Source organism: Heterodontus francisci, chromosome 37 (genome assembly GCF_036365525.1).
Source record: "Heterodontus francisci isolate sHetFra1 chromosome 37, sHetFra1.hap1, whole genome shotgun sequence".
NCBI lineage: Eukaryota > Metazoa > Chordata > Chondrichthyes > Heterodontiformes > Heterodontidae > Heterodontus > Heterodontus francisci.
Genome location: NC_090407.1, coordinates 24,401,331 through 24,427,872, shown reverse-complemented (window position 1 = coordinate 24,427,872; position 26,542 = coordinate 24,401,331). Strand labels below are relative to the sequence as shown.

At 42.3% G+C, this 26,542-nt stretch overlaps 1 protein-coding gene across 3 annotated transcripts in view; it reads right to left on the bottom strand.

The window, feature by feature from the left end:
• tmco4 (transmembrane and coiled-coil domains 4) overlaps positions 1 to 13,302 on the bottom strand; it is a 92,598-nt gene extending 79,296 nt beyond the window's left edge. The window contains exons 1-4 of one of the 3 annotated variants that reach the window (XM_068017331.1): positions 13,198 to 13,302; positions 8,468 to 8,651; positions 6,787 to 6,961; positions 6,578 to 6,605 (exon numbers count right to left, since the gene is read on the bottom strand). In XM_068017331.1, coding sequence (XP_067873432.1) covers positions 6,578 to 6,605; positions 6,787 to 6,961; positions 8,468 to 8,604 — 340 coding nt within the window. In that variant the 5' untranslated portion in view covers positions 8,605 to 8,651; positions 13,198 to 13,302. Of the gene's footprint in view, positions 1 to 6,577; positions 6,606 to 6,786; positions 6,962 to 8,467; positions 8,652 to 9,028; positions 9,152 to 13,002 lie in introns of those variants that run through there. The other 2 variants (XM_068017329.1, XM_068017330.1) reach the window with 2 other exon arrangements.
• Between the last annotated feature and the right edge of the window lie 13,240 nt (positions 13,303 to 26,542).

Genomic DNA, 26,542 nt, shown 5'->3' with positions numbered 1-26,542 from the left:
GGCAGACAGCGCTTCGCAGCGTCAGGTGCCGGGCAGACAGCGCTCCGCAGCGTCAGGTGCCGGGCAGACAGCGCTGTGCATCATCAGGTACCGGGCAGACAGCTATCCGCAGGGTCAGGTACCGGGCAGACAGCGCTCCGCAGGGTCAGGTACCAGGCGGACAGCGCTGTGCATCGTCAGGTACCGGGCAGACAGCGCTGTGCATTGTCAGATGCCGGGCAGACAGCACTCCGCAGTGTCAGGTACCGGGCAGACAGCGCTGTGCAGTGCCCCATGTGGCAAAAAGGATCCAAAGAATAGTAGAAAACCAGGAGGCAAAAGGGAGGGAAGAACTTAAAACCATCACGATCACTAGGGAAAAAATAATGGGAATACTAATGGAACTAAAGGCTGACAAGTTCCCTGGACCTGGTGGCTTGCATTCGAGTGTCTTAAAGGGAGTGGCTGCAAAGTTGGTGGGTGCATTGGTTGTAATCTTCCAAAATTCCCTCGATTCTGGAAAGGGCCCAGCAATTGTAAAACTGCAAATGCAACACTTCTATTCAAGAAAGGAGGGATACAGAAAGCAGGAAACTATAGGCCAGTTAACTTAATGCCTGTCATTGGAAAAATACTAGAATCTATTATTAAAAAGGTAGCAGCAGGACATCTGGAAAATCACAACATAATCAGGCAAAGTCAACATGGTCTTGTGAAAGGGAAATAGTGTTTGACAAATTTATTAGAGTTCTCTGAGGATGTAACAAGCAGGGTGGATAAAGGGGAACCAGTAGATGTCGTGTATTTGGATTTCCAAAAGGCATTCGATAAGGTGTCACATAAAAGGTTACCACACAAGATAAGAGCTCATGGTTTTGGGGGTAATATATTAGCATGGCTAGAGGATTAGCAAACCAACAGGAAACAGAGAGTCGGGATAAATGGGTTATTTTCAGAATGGCAAACTGTAACTAGTGGACTGCCGCAGGAATCAGAGCTGCGTCCTCAACTATTTACGATCTATATTAATGACTTGGATGAAGGGACCAACTATTTAGCCAAATTTGCTGACATTACGAAGATAGGTGGGAAAGCAAGTTGTGAGGAGGATATAAAGAGTCTGCAAAGGGATAGAGATAGGTTAAATGAGTGGGTAAAAATTTGGCAGGTGGAGTATAATGTTGGAAAATGTGAGGTTGTCCACTTTGGTAGGAAGAATAGAAACGCAGAATATCATTTAAATGGAGAGAGACTGCAGGATGTTACAGTACAGAGGGACCTGGGTGCCTCGGTACATGAATCACAAAACGTCAGCATGCAGCTACGGCAAGTAATTAGGAAGGCAAATGGAATATTGGCCTTTATTGCAAGGGGGATGGAGTATAAAAGTAGGGAAATCTTGCTACAACCGTACAGGGCATTGGTGAGACCACATCTAGAGTACTGTGTACAGTTTTGGTCACCCTACTTTGGGAGGAATATACTTGCATTGGAAGCAGTTCAGAGAAAGTTCACTCGGCTGATTCCTGGGATGAAGGGTTTGTCTTATGAGGAAAGGTTGAGCAGGTTGGGCCTGTACTCATAGGAGTTTAGAAGAATGAGGGGTGATCTTATTGAAACATACAAGATTCTGAGGGGGCTTGACAGGGTAGATGTTGACAGGATGTTTCACTTCGTGGGGGAATCTAGAACTAGGAGGTACAGTTTCAAACCAAGGGGTCTCCGATTTGAGATGGAGATGCAGAGGAATTTCTTCCCTTAGAGGGTCGTTAGTGTTTGGAATTTTCTTCCCCAGCAAGCAATTGAGGCTGGGTCAATGAATATATTCAAGGCTGAGTTAGACAGACTTTTGATTCATAAGGGAGTCTAGGATTATGGTGGTGGTGGTGGTGCGGGGGGCAGGGGGGGGGGGGGGGGGAGGGGAAGCAGGCAGAAAGTGCAGTTAAGGCATAATCAGATCAGACATGATCAATGAATGGCGAAGCAGGCTTGCGGGGCCGAATGGCCTACTCCTGCTCCTATTTCTTATGTTCTTACGTAGACCTGGCTTTAATGTCCCATGCACTCAAACAGCCCGGAGACACTCACTGTCTAGCATCACCCATGAAGAATGGCCACCTGGACGAAGTACCATGGAACTTCTGGTGTCCATGAAATCATGCATACCTCAGCAAGAGTCACTGCCTTCAGGACAGGAGGGAGAAAACTGGGTGTAAAACTACTACATATGACAATAACCTAACTTCAATGCAAAACAGACAGTGCTGTGTGTTGTAGTTGTGAGATCTGCATACCACCTCCCACTGAACAATGGGGGCTCCACTTTGCATTCTGAACATACACTATCCAGATCTTATCACCTCCCACATTCCCAGTACATGGAATTTTTTGGATATAAAGTTACAAGCTTTAAGATGATTTTAAATTGTTTTGTCCAAATACAAACCAGAAATATAATTACTAAACTGTCTATTACTCTTGTTTAAGCTCAAAGCTCATGAAAGAGAATGAGACCTGTGTATTAGATAAATGAAATACAAGAACTAATCCAGAAAATTGTGTTTGTGGGACTGTAACCCAAGGAACTGCTGAACTTCAACCCTGTCATTTATTTCACTGAAAAAAAAATTCAGCGCTCATCTGTTTCAATTTTGGTAAAGGGTTTCCATCGGAAACGTTCATCTGTTTTTTTTTTCTCAGTTGCTGACCAACCTGCTATGTATTTTCAGTATATTCTAATTTTAATTTGTGTCAGTTCACTATTAGTTTGGGCAGATATGACAGGTATTCAGCTATAGCACCAGCATCAAGTAAACATGTCCTAATATGTTAATATTGATTCTGTGCATACAAAACTATAATACAATAGAATTTCACAGTGTTCCCCTTTTCGTTGGTAATTGCCCTACCAAATGTGGAACACTGAACTGAAAGGTCACTGGTTTTATTCCTGGTTTGTGCTCAACTGGCTGACCTTTGGCAGTGTGGTGATAAAGGGTCTTGGTGGCCTGGGCTACCAAAAATGAAAATTTGGCCAGGATTCCTGTTGATCAGTTTAGGCCAGAGATAGCACTCTCACATCTGTGTCAGAAGGTTCTGGGTTCAACCCCTGCTCAAGTACTTAGCCTCAGTAGACATTTCAATCAGGTAATGAGGGAACTTTGCATTGTTCCAATGTTTCAGATTTAGACTAAAATTCCCACGGAGATATTCAAAAAAGAGCAAAGAGTTCTCTCAGACCGACTAACGCCAATAGGAAGTAGATTAATTGATCATTCATATCATTGCTGTCTGTGAGATTTTGCCATGTATGAAATGGCTACATAACACTGCCACTGCATTTCTATGTAATTTGAAGCTCCTTGCAGCTTTTTGGCGAAACGGAATAAATGCAAGTCTTACTTTGATCAGTACTGCAAACTCATAGGTATTAAATACCTTAAAAAAGTACTTGCATTTAAATAACACCTTTCCCAACCTCACGGCACCTCATCGCACTTTACAGTCAACCTAAAACTTTGAAGTGCAGTCACTGCTGAGATGTAGGAAACGCTGCAGTCAATTTGCACATAGCAAGCTCCAACAAACAGCAATGAGATAACGACCAGATAATCTGCTTTAGTGCTGTTAGTTGCGGGATAAATATTGGCCAGGACACTGAGGGAATTCCCCTGATCTTTTTCAAATAGCGCTATATAAATGCAAGTCTTACTTGGTCCACTTTCCAATGACATTGTTGGAGACCATGTGTGTGGACATTAGGTAAGGAAAAGACAGCAGTGATGTTTTTCCTCCCATTACATACACTCCTGCATAAAGAGTAACCACTTAAGTAAGGTACTGGACAGCAGGTAACACCTTTGGAACAGTACTGCAAGTGAGGAGCCAGTATCTTCAGAAGAGGAACAGAGAACACTAAAGGTGAGTAAAATAAAATTGTGGAACTACACAGCAGATAGCCCAACATGCAAGAGGGAAAAGACAGGTGAACATTTCATGTGACGCTTCATCAAAGCCTCAAACTTTAAACTTTTCTTTTCTCGCATTAACAGATGTTCTATGCATCACCATTTTTGTTTTTCACAATTACAGCGTCCCTAATTTTTCTTTCTCTCCAGAATATTATTTTCTGCTCGATGTCACAGGTTAGTATGGCAATGGGGAAGGAATTGACTCACTAAAAAACAGGAACTGGGTCAAGGTTTGTGATATTGCAAAGTCAGTAAACTCATGGTCTCTGTAGAGACCTCATTTTTTTGGAATCCTGAAGTTTGTTCAACTCCTCCCAAATTAGTTACTTTCTCAATCAATTTATCAAAACAACAGCTTTGATGCTTCTCTGTAGTCAGATTGGTGACTTACAAACCATATGGAATTTTCTGCATCAGGAAAATGTTCAAGGCTAGGCACACAGCAGCTGCTGCACTGCTAATGTAAAGCCAGGGTTATGGAGCTCTTCTATGAATAATGATGACCTTATTCATTGCTTTGCAATGTTGCAATATAATAATCCAAAGCCACACCAGGAAGGTAGAGAAATTCAGTATTTCAGACACAAATAAAAACTCAACTTCACATAATTATCTGAATACACAATATTCTACAATAAGCAACTCATTTGCAATTTTTTAATGCCACATGGTCAGATTTGTTGCTCTTGATAAATCCCCTCCTTCCCCCTGCAGAGCCACATCCTGTGATGACTTCACTCAGCTGGACTGAAATTGGAGTTTCTGGGTGAATTTGTCACTGCCAAAATTATTTTTACTGCAGATACCAATTAAGGACCATCAGAATATTCCAAAGATGATTGGTGATCATTTTGACACTATTGAATCCTGTGCTCTGGGTGATGATATGCATCAAAACAAATACTATAGCAGCAGGGGGAAAGGGAGGAAAGTCAAAGCACATGGAGAGGGAAGGAGTGGCACGACCCAGGGAGCTGGAGGGATTTCTCCACAATCAGAGAGCAGTCATTTGCACGCCAAGAATTTAAAAAAGCTTCAAGGTTCTGAAGTTGGCTTTCCACACAAGCTAAAAAGGCAACAACAACTTGTATGTATATAGCACCTTCAATGTAGTAAAACATCCCAAGGGACTTCACAGGAGATTCGTAAGACAGAAGCTCACGACTGCCTCTTGGATATCACTGTTGTAAAGCAATGAAATTGTCTACAAATGTATATCCCATGTCTGCTGTACATGGTCATGACATTTGGCCATAGGATATTAGGCTCAAGGTGGTCCAGGCCCTGGAATATCGGGGTGTGGGTGGATGGGTATGGTGCTAACTGCTGCTAGGAAGGCCATAAAGTAGATGAGGTGTTTGCATGGTGGAAAAGCGATGGAGCCATTGTCATTTAGGATAAGGGAGTTTGTAGAATCACAGAATGGTTACTGCACAGAAGGAGATCATTGGACCTGTCGTGTCCTTGCTGGCTCTCCGCAAGAGCAACTCAGCTACTCCCACTCCCCTGCCTTTTTCTGCAGATAATTATCCAATATCCTTTTGAAAACCACAATTGAATCTGCCTCCACCACACTCTCAGGCAGTGCATTCCAGATCCTAACCACTTGCTGCATAAATTTTTTTTTTCATGTTGCCTTTTCTTTTGCCATTCACATTAAATCAGTATCCTCTGGTTCTTGATCATATGCCTAATGAGAATAGTTTCTCCCTATCTACTCTGTCTAGACACCTCATTATTTTGAGCATCTCTATTAAATCTCCTCTCAACCTTCCCTTCTTTAAGAAGAATAGCCCCAGCTTCTCCAATTTATTCACGTAACTGAAGCCCCTCGTCCCCGGAACCATTCTCAAGAATCTCTTCTGCACCCTCTCCAATGTCTTCACATCCTTCCTAAAATGTGGTGCCCAGAATTGGACACAATACTCCAGTTGAGGCTGAACCACTGTTTTATAAAGATTCACCATAGCCTCCCTTGTTTTGTACTCTATGCCGCTATAAAGCCCAGAATACAGGATGTCTTATTAACTGCTATCTCCAGCTCCCCTGCCACCTTCAATGATTTGTGTACATATACACCCAGGGCCCTCTGCTCCTGCACCCGCTTTAGAATTTTATCCTTTCTTTACATTGCCTCTCCTCATTCTTCCTACCAAAATGTATCACTTCACACTTCTCTGCATTAAATTTCATCTGCCACATGTCCGCCCATTTCACCAGCCTGTCTATGTTCTCTTGAAGTCTATCACTATCCTCCTCACAGTTCACAATACTTCAAAGGGCATGTTGGTGAATTTACTGAATTTTTATTTGTCGATTATGTGAGATTTACTATTAAGGGTATATAATGTACGGGATGAGGAACTGTCATTGCAGCAGCACGATACAAAAAAATGTGGATAATATGTGGCGTAATGTAAGAAATCAGAAATTACACTACAGAGATGGTTCTAGGATCTGCTTCCTGATTCTGGAATCTCAGTGGTCAAATAGCTAGACTGAAATGACTATGGTCTCGGGTTCAGTGATTTGATTGGTGGAATGGAAGGAAGGTTAACAACACAACACACATCTGCTGTGCGTTTCCAGCATTTTCTGTTTTTACAGTTACAGAATCCAGAACTCACCGTCTTTTAGTGAAAAGGAAACAAGATCCTGAAAGAGAAGAGCAAAAATTAGATTGACTATTTGAGTTCATCCAAAATAAAAGAAATTATTTCCCAGAAATTATCATACAAACATTTGCAGCACGAATGGAACTTCAAGAAAACAATCAAAAATACAATGTGGGACAGGGGACACAACAGCACACAAAGATACCATACAGAATATGTACCTGAGTGATCAGGATTGGGCTGTCCTTCAAAGCTGGTTCTTTTAGCAGGAGGTCTGCAAATGAATCTACTCCTTCCCCTCCCATTCCATTGGCAAAGGCCTCCATGACGGGCAAGACAGATTCTGAAAGCTGCAACCATTGTACCAGCCCTTCAATAAATTTCATTCTGAACAGTCTACAAAACCAAAGAAATGTATTTAGTGACCGTTCTTTAATAAGGCTTTCAAGCAAAACTGTCCAGTACATGTGCACCTATTATACATAAGCAGACATGTCTACATGTATATTAACAGACCTACATATATGCACATGTGCAGTCACACATGTATGTATATGCATGTACGCTGACTCATCAGTATGAAATGCACTTGGGCATCCATACACATCATCTACCTGTAAAACTATTAAAGACTAACCAACAGCTTCAAAAAAAAACCTGACATTGGCCCAGAATAGGATGACAGCTCAAAAACTACCCTGAATGCAGAGCTACGGTACTTGAAAAGAAGGGGTTAGACTGAAAGTTCTGAGAAACATGGGCTTGTTGTAATGTAAATTGCAGCCATACCCAAAATTGCATCACTCCTATTACAGAACATAAAACCCAGTTAGTAGCAGGGATGACTTAGAAATGACTGAAAGAGATGTGACGGCTGAAGGCACGAGAATTATCTTCTATGGACACATACTTCCAAACATTTTGTAATGTGACAACTGATTAGCTGCATTTAATTCCTTTTCTGAAAGAAAATCTCAGTATTTTCTAATAAAAAAAATCATTTCAATCCCCTTTATTCCCAAACCATGGCAATTCCACAAGTTTAATGACATGAAATGATCAAATGAAGTCAGTTAATACATTCACACCAGGAAACATCTACCTAGTCTCAAAAAAGCAGCCGCAACCAGCAAAGAAAATAAACTTCACATAAGGCAACAGCGAGATATAATTCAGAAAGTGCCTTTTGAACATAATGCAAAGTTCTTAAGAAGCTGCACTTTTGAAGGTTGTTATATATAAAACTTCTTTGGCAACACACTTTAAATGTACACATTCATAACCCAGAGCTCAGTTTAATTTTTTTCTGTCTCCAATTTAGATAACAAACTATTGGCGAAAGTAACACTGAATTAGTTCCAGTTCTACCATTCAGATTTTCTGCTTCTAATTCTAGTCTTGCGTTCTACAAGATCTGCTTGGTTAATACTGATAGCCTCCAATGCCAGTGAAAAAAGCAACTTTGTCTTGTGAAACACTAACAGCCAGGTTGCACGGCTGACAATCAGCAGGTATGACCTTACCCATCTATGTATATACATATACACACACACACACACACGATCAGCTTGCTCAGAACTTTGCCAAATGTTATAGATACTAACAAGCAGTGGAAATCCACTCGAAACTAATCCCGTGCTCAGCATCTGCTACTGCCCCATATGAACTACTCTCAATTTCCATCCCTGGTCTGCACTAAGTCACCCGACCTCAGTTAGGAGAGCAGTAGAGCTACAAGTGGCCTCAGTGCCCCAGGGATAGGGTGAAACAGGGAAATAAAATCAGTCTGGATTCCCTTGTCTGATTGCTCTTCAGCGATCCCTGCTAGAAATGTGCGGATGCCGATCTAAGACATTCAGCACTAATCTGCTGAGTGTTAGCATCTTACACCAGCGCACTAACCTGTGTTCCTCTTCAGAAAACAGCAATGACAGTGTAACACCACACAGGCCGCCATACGCAAATCTTCCTGGTTCACTCAACAGTCGGCCGACCAACTCCAGCGGCTCTTTCCCTTCACCTGAGCTGCTCATCTTCATAGGGCTGTGAGCTGCTCCGGCCTGGTCAGTCCCATGGTCATTTTCAGCTGGTGGCAGAGGAAAAGAGTTTTTAGCATTAAACAACAAAAATAAACAGAAAAGCAAGAACAGCAGAAACATGAAGCAATTGCCTGACAATCATTCTGCAATAAGTTGGCGGCAATAAATCTGTGTGGATAGGAGAGCACATCGACAATGCACAACACAGCATCTGTGCAGATGACTGCTGCCAACAGTAAACTGACCTTAAACAGAATAAAACTGACCCCATGAAATTCACATTATATACTACAGAAAGTATCAAACACAGCAGTGTTTTTCAAAGCGAATCTTAGGATTCGGCTAACAGTAATAGCTCATTAATGACTCAACCATCATTCTTGGAGCTTAAAATGTCACCTGAACTCCTTAATCAGACCACTACCTTCTAATCAGATCCAGGTATGCAACGTTCCATACTGAAATTTTCCATAGGGTTTCGACAGCTTTCACACTCAACTCCAGCATAGCAAATCTCAGTAAGAAAACAGGAATGTTTTACAATGTTCCTCAAACTTGAGGCTGTGAAAAATTCAGCATGCAGTGTTGTTCATTAACCTGGTGTGTAGGTTGTGACCTTCAAATTCACAGACGCCCTGCAGCAAAGTGTGAAATATGATCCAACTGTCGAAAAGGCTGTTCAAAACAAGGCTTAGAACTCCACAAGTCAGCGAGAAATGCATCAATCTGGCACCCAAAGCTGAGGAGGACCAGACTTTCATTAACCGCGGTGACTTAAGAAGTCTGAATTTCCCTGTGTAACTGCTGTGTACAATCAATTGGCAAGTGAGAAATTTCCAATAACACATACAGGCTTCTGATAAAAAGGAAAGGCATTACTCACTTGATACACTAACTCAAATGGGCTTCAGGATAAAGAGACGGCTTCTGAAGACAAATCTCACACAACAGTTGCTAAAGTGCATTCAGTTAAACAGTTGAAGATCCAGAATCCACAATGTCCCCACAATTGTGACCATACTCCCACCAACCAGTTCAAGAGAGCACACGAATTTATGTGGTGCACTATTCCACACTGATCTCAAACAAGGTTGACTGGTCCTTGTCCATGGACCACCCACCACCTGCCTAGATACTAGAGCTCATATGTACTAAATATCAAGAAAGATACATAGAATCATAGGACGTTTACGGCACAGAAAGAGGCCACTTGGCTCATCGTGTGTGCCAGCCGAAAAACGAGCCACCCAGTCTAATCCCATCTTCCAGCATTTGGTCCGTAGCCCTGCAGGTTACGGCACTTGAGGTGCATATCCAGATACCTTTTAAATGAGTTGAGGGTTTCTGCCTCTACTCCTCTTTCAGGCTGTGAGTTCCAGACCGCCACCACCTTCTGGGTGAAAACATTTCCCTCATCTCCCCTCTAATCTTTCTACCAATCACTTTAAATCTGTGCCCCCCAGTCACTGACCTCTCTGCTAAGGTAAATAGGCCCTTCAGCTCCACTCTATCCAGGCCCCTCACAACTTTGTACATTTCAATCAGATCTCCCCTCAGCCTTCTCTGTTCCAAGGAGAACAACCCCAGCCTATCCAATCTTTCCTCATTGCTGCATTTTTCCAGTCCTGGCAACATCCTCGTAAATCTCCTCTGTAACCCTCTCTAGTGCAATTACATCCTTTCTGTAATGAGGTGACCAGAACTGCACATAGTACTCAAGTTGCGACCTAACCAATTATTTATACAGTTCCAGTGTAATCTCCCTGCCCTTATATTCTATACCTTGGCTAATAAGGGAAAGGATTCCATATGCTTTCTTAACCACCTTATCGACCTGTCCTGCTACCTTCAGGGATCTGTGGACATTCACTCCAAGGTCCCTCATTTCATCCACACCTCGCAGTATTCTCTCATTAATCATGTATTCCTTTGCCTTGTTTGACCTCCCCAAATGCATCACCTCACACTTCTCAGGGTTGAATTCCATTTGCCATTTTTCTGCCCAACTGACCAGACCATCAGTATCTTCCTGTAGCCTACAGCTATCCTTCTCGCTATCTACCACACGGCCAATCTTTGTGTCGTCTGCAACTTCTTGATCGTGTCCCCTACATTTACGTCCAGATTGTTCATAATATAACCACAAAAAGCAGGGAACCCAGTTCTGAGCCCTGTGAAACGCCACCTGAAACAGCCCTCCAGTCGCAAAAACTCCCATCAACAACTATCCTCTGTTTCCTGCCACTGAGCCAATTTTGTATCCACCTTGCTACATTTCCCTGGATCCCATGAGCTTTTTTTTTTAACCAGTCTGCTATGTGGGACCTTGTCAAAAGCCTTGCTAAAATCCTTGTAGACCACATCAACTGCCCTACCCTCATCTATCCTCCTTGTCGCTTCTTCAAAAAATTTGATTCAGTTGGTCAAACAAGCTCTTCCCTTAACAAATCCATGCTGACTATCCTTGATTAACCTGTGTCTTTCTAAGTGACAGTGATAGCACCCTTCACAGCCTCAGGATGTCCCATAGCACTTTACAGCCAATTAAATACTTTTGAAGTGTGGTCAGTGTTGTGATGTAAAAAAATACTGCAATTTGCACACAGCAACGACTCACAAGCAGCAATGTGATAATGACTAGATAATCTGTTTTAGTGATGTCCGTTGCAGGATAAATGTAGGCCAGTACACTGGGGGAACCCCTGATCATCTTCGAATAGTGCCAGGGGATCTTTCAGATCCACTTAAGAGGGCAGATGGGGCCTGAATTTAACATCTCATTTGAAAGATGACACCTCCAACAGTGCAGCATTCCCTTCGTACTCCACTGACGTGTCAGCTCAGATTATGTGCTCAAGTCTTTGAAGTCGGGCCTGAACTCTCAATGTTCTGGACTAGAGGTCCTATACTGTAACATCTGGCCTGCCAGGTCTCACTTAAGTTTATGCCACTCCATTGTTAAAGATGTGCAGGTATGGACCAGGCAGTAGAATAGAATCCCCCAAACAAATTACTTGTCCCATGACAGGAAGTGATTTCAGTCAACTGGGAAATGGCAGTGGACTGATGTGAAAAAGTTATATAGAACAAAGCAGAAATAGAGGGCAGGATTTTCTAGCTCTGACAATCCCTTACTTTGTATTTTCATAAACTCTAGTGTACAACTGGCACTTGTGTATAACTAACTCAGCTATTTTACAGCCACAATTTTGCCACTTCTTTATCCACATGCTGAAACTTGATGACATCAACCATAGGCATGGAGGGTCAGATTTCACATGTACGTGTTGACATTCTACTCATTCACCTCTTCCTTCCCAGTTCAAGACAGAACCATATGATCACAAGTTTCACTTCCTGTTCAACCTGAACTGAGCATCAAATATCAATCTCTGCTCTGAAACCTTTATACATTGACGCAGAAAATTTATGGCACAGAAGGAGGCCATTTGGCCCACCATGTCGTGCAGGCTGAGAAAAAGTTATCCAGCCTAATCCCACTTACCAGCTCTTGGTTCATAGCCTTGTAGGTTACAGCACTTAAAGCACATATCCAAGTACTTTTTAAGTATGATGAGAATTTCTGCTTCTACCACCCTTTCAGGCAGTGAGCTCCAGACCCCCAACACTCTTTGGGTGAACCAATTTCATATGTTTCTTGGCTCCAGACTTGACTACTCTAATGCTTGCCGTGTTGTTCAAGTTAACGCTCTATACAAACTGACTACCCCAGGAGCTATACATATCACCCTAGATGAAGTCAACTCAGTACTCTTATGAAGCTCATTTTTACCATGGGCTCCTATGCTCCATCCCTCTGGCAATATAACATGGGATCTCGTTTCCCCAGTGTTTTTTTCCCATAAAATAGTGGTTTCAGCTGATAGAAGCAAAGTGACAATTTAGCTTTGAAAGTGTAAAGAAACACATAAATGACTTTGCACCGAGTCATCAACTTGCCAATGAGCTGGATCAAAAAAGGGAAGACTCATTGCACACTGGTTTCACAGTAAATTTTGGTGCCATCAAAAACATATGCTGTATATTTGGTCATTTGAACTATACTGTGCTCCACACTGGATGCTACAAAAGGTTGGAATGGAGGATGGCACAGTCAGCAAAACCCAAGACTTCTCTTGGCATTGGACCTGGGACATTTGGATTCAATAGTCACCAATTCAGCAGGAAATGGGATCAGTTGGGTATTTGCCCTACAGGGGTGTATACACCCAGGCAGTATTCTGGCTTTGTTTATTCATCGAGAGGGTGGGTGTTACTCAGAATATTTATCTAGATGAGGGCAATTATTCTGGCTGAGGGGACAGGCGTTATTCAGGATATTTACCTATTGCTATAATTGCAGGTGGACTATTTACTCAGGTTACTCTCTGTATTTACCTGTATTATTGAGTATTTTCCCGGTGAAGGCAGCTATGACTCAGTATTTGTCTGTGTGAAGGGAAGGTCACCCTCACAGCCGTTAGTTAGTTTAACACCAACTCTGGCCCGGGTTCCAGGACAAAGGCGCTGCGGGGGAAGGATAGAGGAGCCGCCGAGGGCCGGGGACACGGGGCAGGCAGCGACGCCGATTACCTGCAGGAGGCCGAGGTTCGCGGCCTGGCCTCGGCTCCGACCTTCCGCTTCTCGAGCGGCGGTGCGCGCACGCACTAGCCGGGGGCGGAGGAGCGCGCGCGCACTGGCTGCCGAGGGCGCGCACGCACTAGCCGGGGGCGGAGGAGCGCGCACGCACTGGCTGCCGAGGGCGCGCGCGCACAGACGCCGGGCCCATCGGCGCGCGCGTGCACGAGCCTGGGCAAAGTGACTGAATTCAGTCTGAGGCACAGGTGGGTTCAGTTCATTAGGCTCCACTGTTAATAATTGTGTTCTTTTTTGCAATGGAAATTATAGGGTTAACATTCCTTCCTAAAGTGTGGATCCCAGCATTGAACACAGGACTCCAGCTGAGGCCTCACCAGTGTTTTGTAAAGGTTTACCATAACTTCCTCGATTGTTGTAGCCTTATTTATAAAGCCAAAAAACCCCTATGCTTTTTAACAGCTTTCTCATGTTGTCCACCTTCAAAGATTTGTGTCCCTGCATACACCCAGGCCACTCTGTTTCTACACCCACTTTAACATTGTACCATTTAGGTTCTATTGTCTCTCCTCATTCTTCCAAACAAAATGTATCATTTCATATTTCAGTGTGTTAAATTTCATCTGCCATTTGCCTGTCCATTTCATCAGTCTGTCCATGTCCTCCTGGAGTCAGTTACTGTCCTCCACATTGTTTACTGCATATCTGAGTTTCATGTTGTCTGCAAACTTTGAAATTATGCCCTGTATATCCAGGTCTAGGTCATTAATAGAAATATATATCAAAAAGAGCAGTAGGCCTAATACTGACCTCTAGGGGACAGGACTGTATACTTTCCTCCCATCTGAAAAACAATTGTTCTGCCCTTAGCCAATTTTGTATCCATGCAGCCATTGCCCTATTAATCCCATGGGCTTTAATTTTTCTAGCAAGTCTATTATGTGAAACTTTGTCAAACACCTTTTGAAAGTCCACATACACAACATCAACCACACGACCCTCATCAACTCTCTCTGTTACTTCATCATAGAACTCAATCAAGTTCGTCAAACACGATTTGCTTTTCATAAATCTGTGTTGGCTTTCATTTATCAGTTGAAACTTTTCCAAATGCCAATTAATCTTGTCCTGGATTATTGTCTGTAAAAGTTTCCCCAACCACTGTCATTAGGCTGACTGACCTGTAATTGGCAGATTTATCCCTTGCACCTTTTTTAAACAGGAGTGTAGCATTTACAACCTTCCAGTCCTCTGGCATCACTCCCCTCTCCAAGGAGGTTTAGAAAAATGTAACCAGAGCCTTCACAATTTCAGGCAAGGTAATCATTTAGTACCTCAGTCATGTCCTCTGCCTTCACTAGACTATCTCCCTTATGGTTCCTAATTGGCCCCATCCTTTGACTATCCTTTTACTAGTTATGGCAAATTTTTTATTGCTCCTTTCCTCCAATTCGCTCTCCTTCTCTGAAGGTGTTGACTCCTGTTGGCAGATGGGTTCCAAGAGTGCTGTGCACCCTCCCGTACCTCAGCCTATTGCTCATGGACAATTACAGTGAACAGGATATTTAACTGTGGGGAGCATCATTTTCCTCAGATCCCATCTTCACCACATGTCCTTACACAAATGCACTTTCCATCAGGAGTCACAGCATTATGATCAGAAGGAGGAAGCCCGGCTGAATTGCCCCTGCTTAACTCATGGTTCTTACATAAAGGCATTCCAAAAGGTTCAATGAGAGGGAACAAGGGTGTTACCCTGTTTAATCTCACTGAAGTCAGAGAACAAGTTAATTTGTCCTCCTATATGGGAAAAAAGATTAATGGATATATAGACAAGTTTTTTTTTTATTGTTAGCTGATCTCCTATTACATTGCTTACCGTGAATTCGTTCAGTGGTTAAAGTGGAATTTATTACGGAGTCATGTCCTTTCCCATGTACCTTTGATCCCTTACCATGCAATGTTTGACCTGCCCACAATCTTACCTCTTCCCTGTCCAGCCTTAGTCTCTCCTACATGCCAACTTAGAAAACTGGCAAATAACTGAGACAGCCCCCAAAAAGCTGATGTGAAAACAAAGTAATTAGATTGAAAGTGTAACGGTGTTTAGGCTTGTAATTTAAGATGTAGGTATACCAAGCATTCCTTCACTCTTAAATGCACGAAACATGAAAGAGAATGCAAGTTCTTTTGGAGAGCCAGTGCATCATGATGGGCTGAATGGCCTTCTTCTGTGCTGTAACGATTCTGTGATCCTGTGAAGTAATGCGGGCACCAGGATTATTTTCTGGGAGAGTTTGGGGATATGTTCTCCCAGATACATCTGATTTTTGATCCTTTATTTGATGTATTTTCCAGTATTTACGAAACTACAAAGACCATGGGCATTACAGTTGCATTCATCTGAAGAGGCAGTGCTTTTGCTACCTTACATCCAGATAAAGAATTTTCTGTAAATCATAAAGATGCAGAAGTGGAGCATCTGCAAATCATCAAAGTTGAGTTAAATCTATTGACATTCAAGCCTTTTTTTTGAACATGCATTGATATGGGCAAAGTTATGTTAAAATGATCAGTTGAACATTCTATTCTTCATGAAATTCAAAGGACCTTTCAACAAGCCAAACAGCAATTTGTGCAAAATTGTCATGTCTAATTCAAATTATTGGATAATACAAAAACAAATTAGTGCAAAAACAACTTTTGAATTAACTGTAGCTTGTAACCTGAATAAGATGTTTCATTTGGGGTGAACGGTTTGTTTTAACCATTTTTAAAATTCCCAAATGGATTGGTGATTCATATATTCAGAGCAAGAGATTTGCATTAGTTCAGGTTAATTTTGGAGGTCATCTTGGTGCAGTAGAGAGGGGGATGCAGCTGAGATTTATGCAGGGTGGGAGGCAGAGGAGGTGGGAGAATCAAGGAGTAAATGGGGAAAATAGGGACATTTTGAGGAAAATATGACATGACTGAAGGACAGACCAGCAATTACTGTGGGGATCATGGAACTCAGAGTCCAGCCCTTGCGGAGGCGAAAGAAAGTTGTAATAAAAATGCCACAGCTATAATGATCACTTTTGTGACATGCATTTTGGTAGTTTGCTGAAAAGGAAATGAAGAAAAATGCTACGGATCACATCAGACTGTATTCTGTACATGTTCAGTTAAATAGAGCATACAGAGGCAAATTTCATGAGGTGAAGAAAACATATGATTTCAGAAAATGTTGCCTGTTAATCTTGGGGTAAAATCTGGGTGAAATATCAGGAAAGAAAGATTGTATTTATGCAACACCTTATCACTTCTCTCAGAAACATCCCAAAGTGCTTTACATACAATGCAAAGTATGAAGGGCAATGGCTGTTATGTAGGCAAATATGATAACCATTTTGCATATAGCAGGATTCCACAACCAGCAATTGGATGACTCTCCAGCTGATCTGTTTTGGATGGTGTCAACTGAGTAAACAACGTTGGCCAGGACACTTGCAGAGATCCCCTCGAATAATGCCAAGAGATCTTTAACATCACTGGAACAGGCAAAAGAGGTTTTGGTTTAACATCATTCAAAAGGCAGCTGGGCTACCTGTTAAAATAGTGCTTGGAGAAATGTCAAACAAACACATTGAACATTCATGCACTGCCGCTGTGAACAGTAATTTCTAGCTTATGTTGCTCTTTTGAACTTGTCAAAAATGTTTATATTCTTGTACTGTGTAAAGAAAAATTATTACAGAGTAAAACATTTTTTTAAAAAACATTGAAATGCGCAAAAAAATTGTGGTTTGCAGGAACAGGCATAGGCAGCTGAATGCTTTTTGCAGTTGCAAGTTGATTTAATTTAGTGCCTGCAGTCCAGGCCAGGGTTCACAATCTAGTATATTGTTTTGGATTATTAATGTCACACATCACTTTCCTAACACATGGTGTAGACTCTCATGCACTGTACCTGCATTGGAGCAAAGGAATCTCGACCATACACATTACACTTCCAAAGTTACTGAACCTAACCAATGTGGACATGGAGATTTATCATTGAAAGGTTGACAGGAAGTGAATGCAGACACAAGGGGCTGCATTTTATGTGCCCATCGCTGATTTGGGTGGCGGGCGAATAAAAACGGCGGCCTGCACGTCGCAGAACCACCGTGATTCTAAGCGCAGTGGCTCATTTAAATAGCTGTGGTGGGCCGCCTCCACCCTCCCCCCTCCCCCCGACCCCATGATCACATGGAGGGGCGGGCTGTTCGTCCCCGGCAATGGCGTCAGCTGCCTGTGCGCAGGGACTGACGTCATTTTTAAAGGGCTGTTAGCCTTACCGGCTACTTTAAAAAATTTAAAGGTAAAGTGAATTAAAATAGATAAATACATTTCTTTTGCCCCTCTTCCACCCCCCCCCCCCCCACAATAACAATTAAATTAATTATTTGCCTTTCTCCCCCTCAAAACACTTTTTACATCTGACCTACCACCCCTACCAAACTGAACAAACTTTCAACTATAACCCTTCCCACCATCCTTTACATCCATTACGTGACCCCGTTTCCACGCCCCCCTCCTTGCACTGATTAACTTACCTCCTCCCCCCTCCCCACAGTGTGACGCCCCGTTTCCCCGGACGGGGAGCCAAAGGCCACCGGGGCCGAAGATCGCAGCGGAACATCGGGCGGTGACGTGAGCTTCATTAATTAATTCATTTTAATTTATTTAAATATTCAAATTGGGGTCCCGTCGCCGAGCGGCGGGGAGCGGCCATGAGGCCTTGCTGCCGCCGGCAGTATTGGGCTTGGGGGGCCCTCTCCCAGAGGCATCTTCAGGCACCCCCACCAGCCATGGAACCGGACACCGGGAGGGGGAGATCAAAATTCAGCCCAAGATTTTTAATATAGTTAGCAGATCTCCTATGATTTGCTCTTGGCAGTTTGGATGCATCAGTGCAAAGTAGTCGCAGCTTTGCAGCAACGTTAAACTTGTGGAATATAAATTGGGTGTCTCAGGCCGCACTGACACAAAAGCAAAGAATGGTGAGACTACCTCTTTCAGTGAGTCTCATCTCATTGCTCCAGTGTCAGGTCAGGCAATAACTGAACCGTTGAGATGGTGTGTAACTGCTCACATTGATGGTAGAGTTATAGAGGGTATACACCCAAAACCTAAGTTGTTGTAAGGTGGGAGTGGAAGTGGGAGAGGGAAAGATACATCAAGTAAAAGAATGTGGAACCAGAGTTCTAAGTGTTGTCCTGTTTTCATTTTTGGAATAATAAATAATCCTTTTCTTATCCACTCGAGCAGATAACTGAATAGTTCTGTTATTTCATATGAAAGATCAGCTTTTTACTGTTCTGATTAGATGAAAACTTGTTTTCAAATTCTTAGTATAGATAAGTGAAGGGCAGTTGCTGCAACGATATAGAATAAATTATAAAATATAAAGATTTCCCTTCACTCTCACTTGGAATTTGATGTTGTTCAATGTTTCATTTGTCCTACATAACCTGCTAGAAACAGTTTAGAAACTTAAATTGTTTCGCAGGAAAATGTCCACAGAAAAGCTTTACCTGATGTTTGAAATTTTATGCCATAAACAGATTTAAATTGATTTTTTTTTCCTGAGAAGCATCAACACAGAAACATAAAGTGTGCTTTTTAAAAAGAAATAGCTGCACAATCAGTAACTAATGTGATACAAATACTGCGGATGCTGGAAATCTGAAATAAAAACAGAAATTGCTGGAAATACTCAGCAGATCAGGCAGCATCTGTGGAAAGAGAAAGAGAGTTAATGTTTCTAACATTGGACTTTTCGTTCATGAGATGTGGGCGTCACTGGCAAGGCCAGCGTTTGTTGTCCTTTCCTAATTGCCCTTGAGAAGGTGGTGGTAAGCCCCTTCTTGAACCACTGCAGTGCATGTGGTGTGGGTACCCCCACAGTGCCATTAGGAAGGGAGTTTGAGGTTTTTGACTAATGTTGTATTTCACAGAAATGTGCTTCTCAAAAGCTTTTTTCTAACATAGTGCATAAATGGAGAAAATGTTGGAAATGCGAGTGGTTAAGGCATCCAAAATATTAAACAGTTTTCATACCCTCAGTTTGCAAGTCAGATGACATTTTATACAGTATGATACAGCAGTAACATGTTTTGTTAGCTCTGTAACAGCGATATCCCAGTAAATTAGGAGTTTCTTGCCATTACAGCAGAATAGTGTTCATCATTCACTATGGCTTGTCTGGGTGTTTTTTTAATTTTCTATTGGAGGGTTGGAGCACCCTGTCCCACATTGTGAATGGCTGGTGTTGGCTGTCAATCCGAAACATGTCTAGAAGTTGTCAACACATTTTGCTCATGATAATTTAGATGGTTTTTCGGGACTGGTGTGTTCTTCCATGCAATGTGCTATTTAATATATAGCTATGGTGAAATTTGTCCCTTTAAGACTCAAAAATTCTAATTGTGAAGTAAGCAAAGGCTCAGGTCAATCAGAGTTTGGTTGCCGTTTGGTCGGAAAAATTTACAGATTGGGTTATGCTTGTTCGTTTATGCTGGAGCTAGGAAGCATCAAACAGTTTATGTTTGTTTTAACAAAGTGTGACATCTGGAGTTCCATGTGTACTTATTAGATGTTATGTTTTTAATATATTAGTAACAGATCTCCAGTGGTGTTGATCACATTAAGTCAGAGAAAACACTCAAAAAACAACAGTATATTGTGCCATATATTGCACAGGATGTTATCAGAGTTACTGATTTATGGTGTCTAAATAAGTTAACTTGTGTTTTCCTTACTTGGTATTCTGGGATTTTTAGCAGTGCTTTGGACATTGAATTCCATGACTTCATTTTTCCATGAAAGCTGTAAATCAGTGGCCTTGATAATGCTTATATTCACAAATGAATGGCATTTATTTTCCATTTATTCCTTTCCCTGTGTCTTTCATTTTTGTCTCTGACCTGGGTATTCACAGCAAGCTGGTATGCTGCATGTATAAGGTTAGAGCCAGGTACCAGGTATTTAATAGTGCTGAGGAGGGCTATGTAAGGGGATTAGCAGCACTGGGGTGAGGGTCCTGGGTCCTGGCAGCGTTGGATTTGGCATTTTGCAGCATTAGGGTGTATGTGTTGGCAGTGTGGAGAGTGTCTGTGGTTTGGCAGCAATGAGGTCTGGCAATCTAGGGTTATGCTGAACTGGACAGTGGGATGTAGGTTTTTGCTCAATGGTGAATTCCCAGATTCTGTCAACAGTGGAGTGGTTAAAGGGCAAGGTTTTGAGAACCCTGCAGGGGAAGGGACTGATCTGGCAGCACTGGTTTGTAAGCTTCTAACAGATCTGTGCAAACATTGAATTAATTATTTTGTGATATGGAGTCACAGACACTTCCACCCTGTGGAGAGAGAGTCACAGACACTTCCACCCTGTGGAGAGAGAGTCACAGACACTTCCACCCTGCAGGGAGAGAGAGTCACAGACACTTCCACCCTGTGGAGAGAGAGTCACAGACACTTCCCAATGGAGCGAGAGTCACAGACACTTCCACCCTGTGGAGAGAGAGTCACAGACACTTCCACCCTGCAGGGAGAGAGAGTCATAGACACTTCCACCCTGTGGAGAGAGAGTCACAGACACTTCCCAGTGGAGCGAGAGTCACAGACACTTCCACCCTGTAGGGAGAGAGAGTCACTGACACTCCCACCCTGTGGGGAGAGAGAGTCACAGACACCTCCACCCTGTGGGGAGAGAGCATCACAGACACTTCCCAGTGGAGAGAGAGTCACAGATACTTCCACCCTGCTATGAGTTGGATTGTACCAGATTTCAGTCAAACACACGTGCCATATTGACCAGACCAGACTAAGAAATCACAGTTGGGGCCTTTTGTTCATGGTGACTGAGAAGTCAAATGCTCTTTTTAATTAAATGGGAATTCTTGGTTCTTCACCTATGTTTTTGGGATCATGCTGTGCAATTTCACCTGTTTCTTTCATGCAAACCCTACACCAGTAACCTGGTCACCATCCATGTACACTGGATTGCAGGAAAAGGTTTTGGAATGGAGTTTTTACAAAATGGAGTACATAATTAAATGGGTTAGATACTCCCACCAATCACTTGTATCTGTGGTTTTATAATGATTGATGCACCATCTGCTCAAAGCACAGAGACACGGAATGCAGATCAGAATCATCAGCCCAATTTATTTCTGTACTAGCTGAATGTTTGATGGAACTGCAGACCCTTGCTGGATTAGGTTGCTCCAGATTCCACCCCCAGTCCCCATTCCCACTGCCAACTCCCTCCCTGCTAGACCCTTGCTAGATTAGGTTGGTGCTAACCTCTTTGATTGCTGAGGCAGTTCCCAGTTCAGTTGCTGCTCAGGCATGAAGTTCGGAACAAGCAAGTGTTGCGTAGAAACCAGGTCAGGGGGAGCACGGGGAACAAAACCACGAGATGTTTGGTAGCAACTTCATTCCAATTATCTTAATTCTCTCTATCTATCCTTGAAAAGGCAGGAGGGCACAGGCTAGCTTTCTGTTCTGCTGTGAGCAACTGAGGTGATAGCAGAAGTTCAGGGATGCCTGCTGGAATTGTTTTCTGTAAATATTCCATTGAGGTCTCCTGATGAGGTAAACTGCTGATTGGCACATTGGAAACCACCATGCAATACCTATACAATGGATATTGGACAGCCCAACAATCATCTTTTTTGACCTCTATTTTCAGTAAAATGGCACAAAATACATGATGGAAAGTCAAAATTGTGGGGTTTTGAATAATTCCATCAGAGAGATGTCACACACATCAGAAGTGCAATGTTACAACATTCATGGACTAACGCTGAAGAGTTATTAAAAAAACGGACTTTGTCTTTAAAAAAATGAGCCTTTATTTTAAAAAGTGAACAATAGTCCAAAATGGCCATTGCTAAAAAAGGGGATTAGCCTTTTGTGTATTCGAACAGTCTGACAAAGAAAAAAGGACAAATTTTCCATGCCAAAAGGTGTTAATGAAACCCATCTCACACCTATCCTAAAAACATTCCAGATTTGAATGTCTTCTTCTAAAACAAAGGAGCTTTGAAGTAGCCACGTCCTGGGCCATTATGTGTTCACCATGGGAAAGAAACCAGAGTGCCTCCTAACAGGAGGTGAGTGGTGACACAGTTTTGATTTGATTTTTTTTTATTTTGATTTAGAGATACAGCACTGAAACAGGCCCTTCGGCCCACCGAGGCTGTGCTGACCATTAACCACCCATTTATACTAATCCTACACTAATCCCATATTCCTACCACATCCTCACCTGTCCCTATATTCCCCTACCACCTACCTATACTAGGGGCAATTTATAATGGCCAATTTACCTATCAACCTGCACGTCTTTTGGCTGTGGGAGGAAACCGGAGCACCCGGAGGAAACCCAGGCAGACACAGGGAGAACTTGCAAACTCCACACAGGCAGTACCCAGAATTTAACCCGGGTCGCTGGAGCTGTGAGGCTGCGGTGCTAACCACTGCGCCGCTGTGCCGCCCTGTGTTTTACCTTAAAACAGACAGCCAGAGGGAGAGACTGACCCTGAAGGTGAAGCTATTTGTAACAGCTGGTATTCCAGCAAGCCAGAAAGCACATGCCCTGCTGAAAAAATCTGACATCTACATTATACAGCAGAGAGAGCCGGAAGTGACCCACCATCTTCAACAGAACCTTCAATCAAGAGAGAAATCTACAATCATCTCAGGCCTGCAGCAATCTAGAACTTGAATCTCCAGAGAATTCAACAGGTTTATCGTAACCTTTCTTCCCACTAAAAACCACCTTCCACTTTCCCTTCTCTATCTGTTTCTTGTGTGTGCGAGCGAATGCGTCAGTGGATGCAGTTGTGATATTTTTGGGATAAGGCGTACTGATCAATAAACAATTGACTTTCTGTTTTATAAAACATTTATTTGAAAAATAAAACACAAAGGGGCTAAACTCGAATACAAATACGTTTACTGCGGTCAGATGGGGAGTTGACCAGTGAGAACTATCCACGTCACACCACATGGCCATAATAGAGACTGGAGCAAACAAAGCAACCAGCAGCAGCCTGGAAGCCCCGGGGAAGAATCCCATTCCCCAATACACTACAGTCCATTGAATCTTATCAGGAGGCTCCAGCAAAGTGAGCTGCAAATCAAAAGCATTGTTCAAAAGCTGACACTCTAGGCTTTGTAGTCTCTTCCTCTTACACTGCACTTTTGTCACATGGGTTAGTTATGTTACCTGAGGTCAGCCTGTTTAATGATTAAGTGGAAATCATTACTTTTTGCATGTGTTTCCATTGAGAATACCGTGCGCAGTCATGGCATGGAGCCTGTTACTGTCATCATGGGAGAACTGCACATTGGACAAATCAAAACCGTTGGAACCATTGAGTGTCTATCAGAGAATGTTGCAACACTTGGAACTGACTGGTGCACAGCTCTTTTTAATAGCCTCATATGTCTGATAACACACAGTCTGGCCATATAAAGTCAATCAGTGATGGTTTACATCATCCGTATATCTTCAAAGGCCCCTATACTTTCGTGCTTCTGATAACAACACTATTGAGACTTAAATTAATAAATAACCTGCACTCAGTAACACACCCAGGCCACAAAGTAATCTCTGAAACAATAGCCAAAAGATGCACGCAGTCCAAATACATATCTGATAAATACTGTATCTGTCGAAAGTGTTGACCTACCCAGTGTTGCTGCTTTTGAATCCCAATATGTTTGCCTGGCATTGGCCAACTCAACAGGAAACAGAAATAAAATACTTTGATCTTCCTGGTCTGAAGGCCTTAGTAAATAGTATATTCACAAACTAAATCATGGAGGACAACTTATTAAATCTCAATGCCAATGCTCTTTAGTGTCCCTTTACTTCACTCTTCCATTACCTTTTAGGTCCGATTACAATGTGTAAGATTATTAGGTTACTAAAAAGTTACTAACCAGTATACTAATTGTTAAACTTTAGCTATTATAAACTAACAACTCACTTATTACCATAAACTAACATTTAACTTTATGAGAACCCTTCTGTGTAGTATGATAAGCAGGAAAACTTAGGAAATAGGACACAGTATGGACAAGATGTCAAGGTAGAGGACTTCTGAGATGATGTCATGTTTTAAAATGCTTACTTGCAGCAGAAAAAAGACCTTGAGAGTAGACAGCGAAAACAGCTTCTGTTAGAACAAAATGTAGATTTGTCCCTCAATGAGATAAGAAGCCACAAAAATGTAAAAACAAAGGCATTACCTATGTAAATTGGGTTAGCAGCAACCACAAAATGATCCTTGGTTGGTTAAGAAAGGCATCCTTTAATACAAGACTAATCACTGATTGGGGAAGGGAGGGTTAATTGGAAAGTAGCCAGGATATAAGTAAGGTGTCTTGTCTGTTTCTCTGTACGACTGAGAGAACATTTTGAACAAGAGAAACTACGAGAGAGAGAGAAAGTTTCAGCTTGAAGACCAGAAGCTGCAAGAGAGACGTGCACTCTGCCGTCCAGTCTCTAGTAGGGGTAGTATCTGTGCTAGACTGTTAATCACTGTCTGAGTTTGTGCCTATAGTTTATCTGAAAACTTGCCCTTACTTTATCTCAATAAAGTTGATTCATAACAAAGCTTTGCTGCCAAGTCTGTTCCTGTCTTAGAAGGGGGCATAAAGCCCCACCGTCTTAATTTATCTTACAAATGTGTCAGCTTGGCTCAGTTGTCAGACTGAGTCAAAAGGTGATCGCGTCAAACCCTACCCTGAGATTTAAGCATATAATCCAGGCTGACGCTCCAGTCCAGTAATGAGGGAGTGCTGCATTGTCAGAGATGCTATATTTAAGATGAGATATTAAACTAAGGTCCTGTTTGGTGGCTCGGGTGAACGTTAAAGATCCAATAGCACTTTTTGAAGATGTGCAGGAGTGCTGATCACTATTTCTTCCTCAACCCAAGCAGGCTCAGCTCAATAATAGAGGGATAAAGGCTCCATAAGAAAGTGGGATAAAAGAAAGATGCATTTTTATAGCACTTTATCACTGGAGGGTAGCCAATGTCATACTTCTATTCAAGAAGAGAGGGGAGAATAAACCAGTTAACTATAGATCAATTAACCTACTCAATGTGGATAAGCTCTTAGAATCTGTAATATGAGATCAAATTAGTGAGCATTTATAGGCGCATGGCTATATATTGTGTGATATATGATTTGAACTTGGGCATGAAGAAAGCAGTAACAAATGTAGCTGATGACACAAGTAGGGAGTTTAGCAAAAAACGAGGAGGGCTGTAAAAGACGACAAAAGCAGGTTAGCAGATTTTGCAGGCACGCAAGACGCATTTTGGGAAGAGAGGCAAAGATTGGGAGTATGTCCTATGGTCGTGAAAGGCACTATATAAATGCAAAGCTATTTTTATGCACTTAATGGGCAGAAGCTAAAGGGCAGAGAGGAATACAGAGACTCGGGTGTTCAAATGTATTTCCCTGGAAGCGTCAATATGGGTAGTTAGAGTCTTGAAAAGACCAATAGCATTTTGGGTTTTATAAAGTGGACTGGATACAGCTACTTGAAGGAAAATCAGTGGCAAACCAGTGGGAGGCATTCAAAAGCGAGATTCTACAGGCACAGCGTAGGCATGTTCCCTCAAAGATAAAGGGTGGTACTGCCAAATCTAGAGCTCCCTGGTTATCTAGAAGCTTACAGGGTAAGTTAAAGCAAAAAAAGAAAGTTTATGATGATCACAAATATCTTAATTCTTTAGAAAGCCTAGAGGAGTACAGAAAGTACAGGGGTGACGTAAAAAAGGAAATTAGAAAAGCAAAGAGAGGACATGAAAAATTATTGGCAGGTAAAATCAAGGAAAATCCAAAGATGTTTTATCAGTACATTAAGAACAAGAGGATAACTAAAGAAAGGGGAGGGCCTATCAGAGATGTACAAGGGAACTTATGCTTGGATGGACAAAATGTGGGCAGGGTTCTTAATGAGTATTTTGTCTCTGTCTTCACAAAGGAGAGGGATGATGTAGACATTGCAGTTAAAGAGGAGGAATGTGAAATATTAGATACGATCAGCATAATGTGAGGAAGTACTAGAGGGTTTGACATCCTTGTAAGTGGATAAATCGCCACGGCCAGATGGATTGCATCCCAGGTTGTTAAAGGAAGCCAGGGAGGAAATAGTGGATGCGCTGAGGATCATCTTCAAATCCTCACTAGATACAGGAGAGGTACCAGACAATTGGAGGTCTGTGAACATTGTACCATTGTTTAAAAAGGGTGCAAGGGATAGGCCAAATAATTATAGGCCGGAC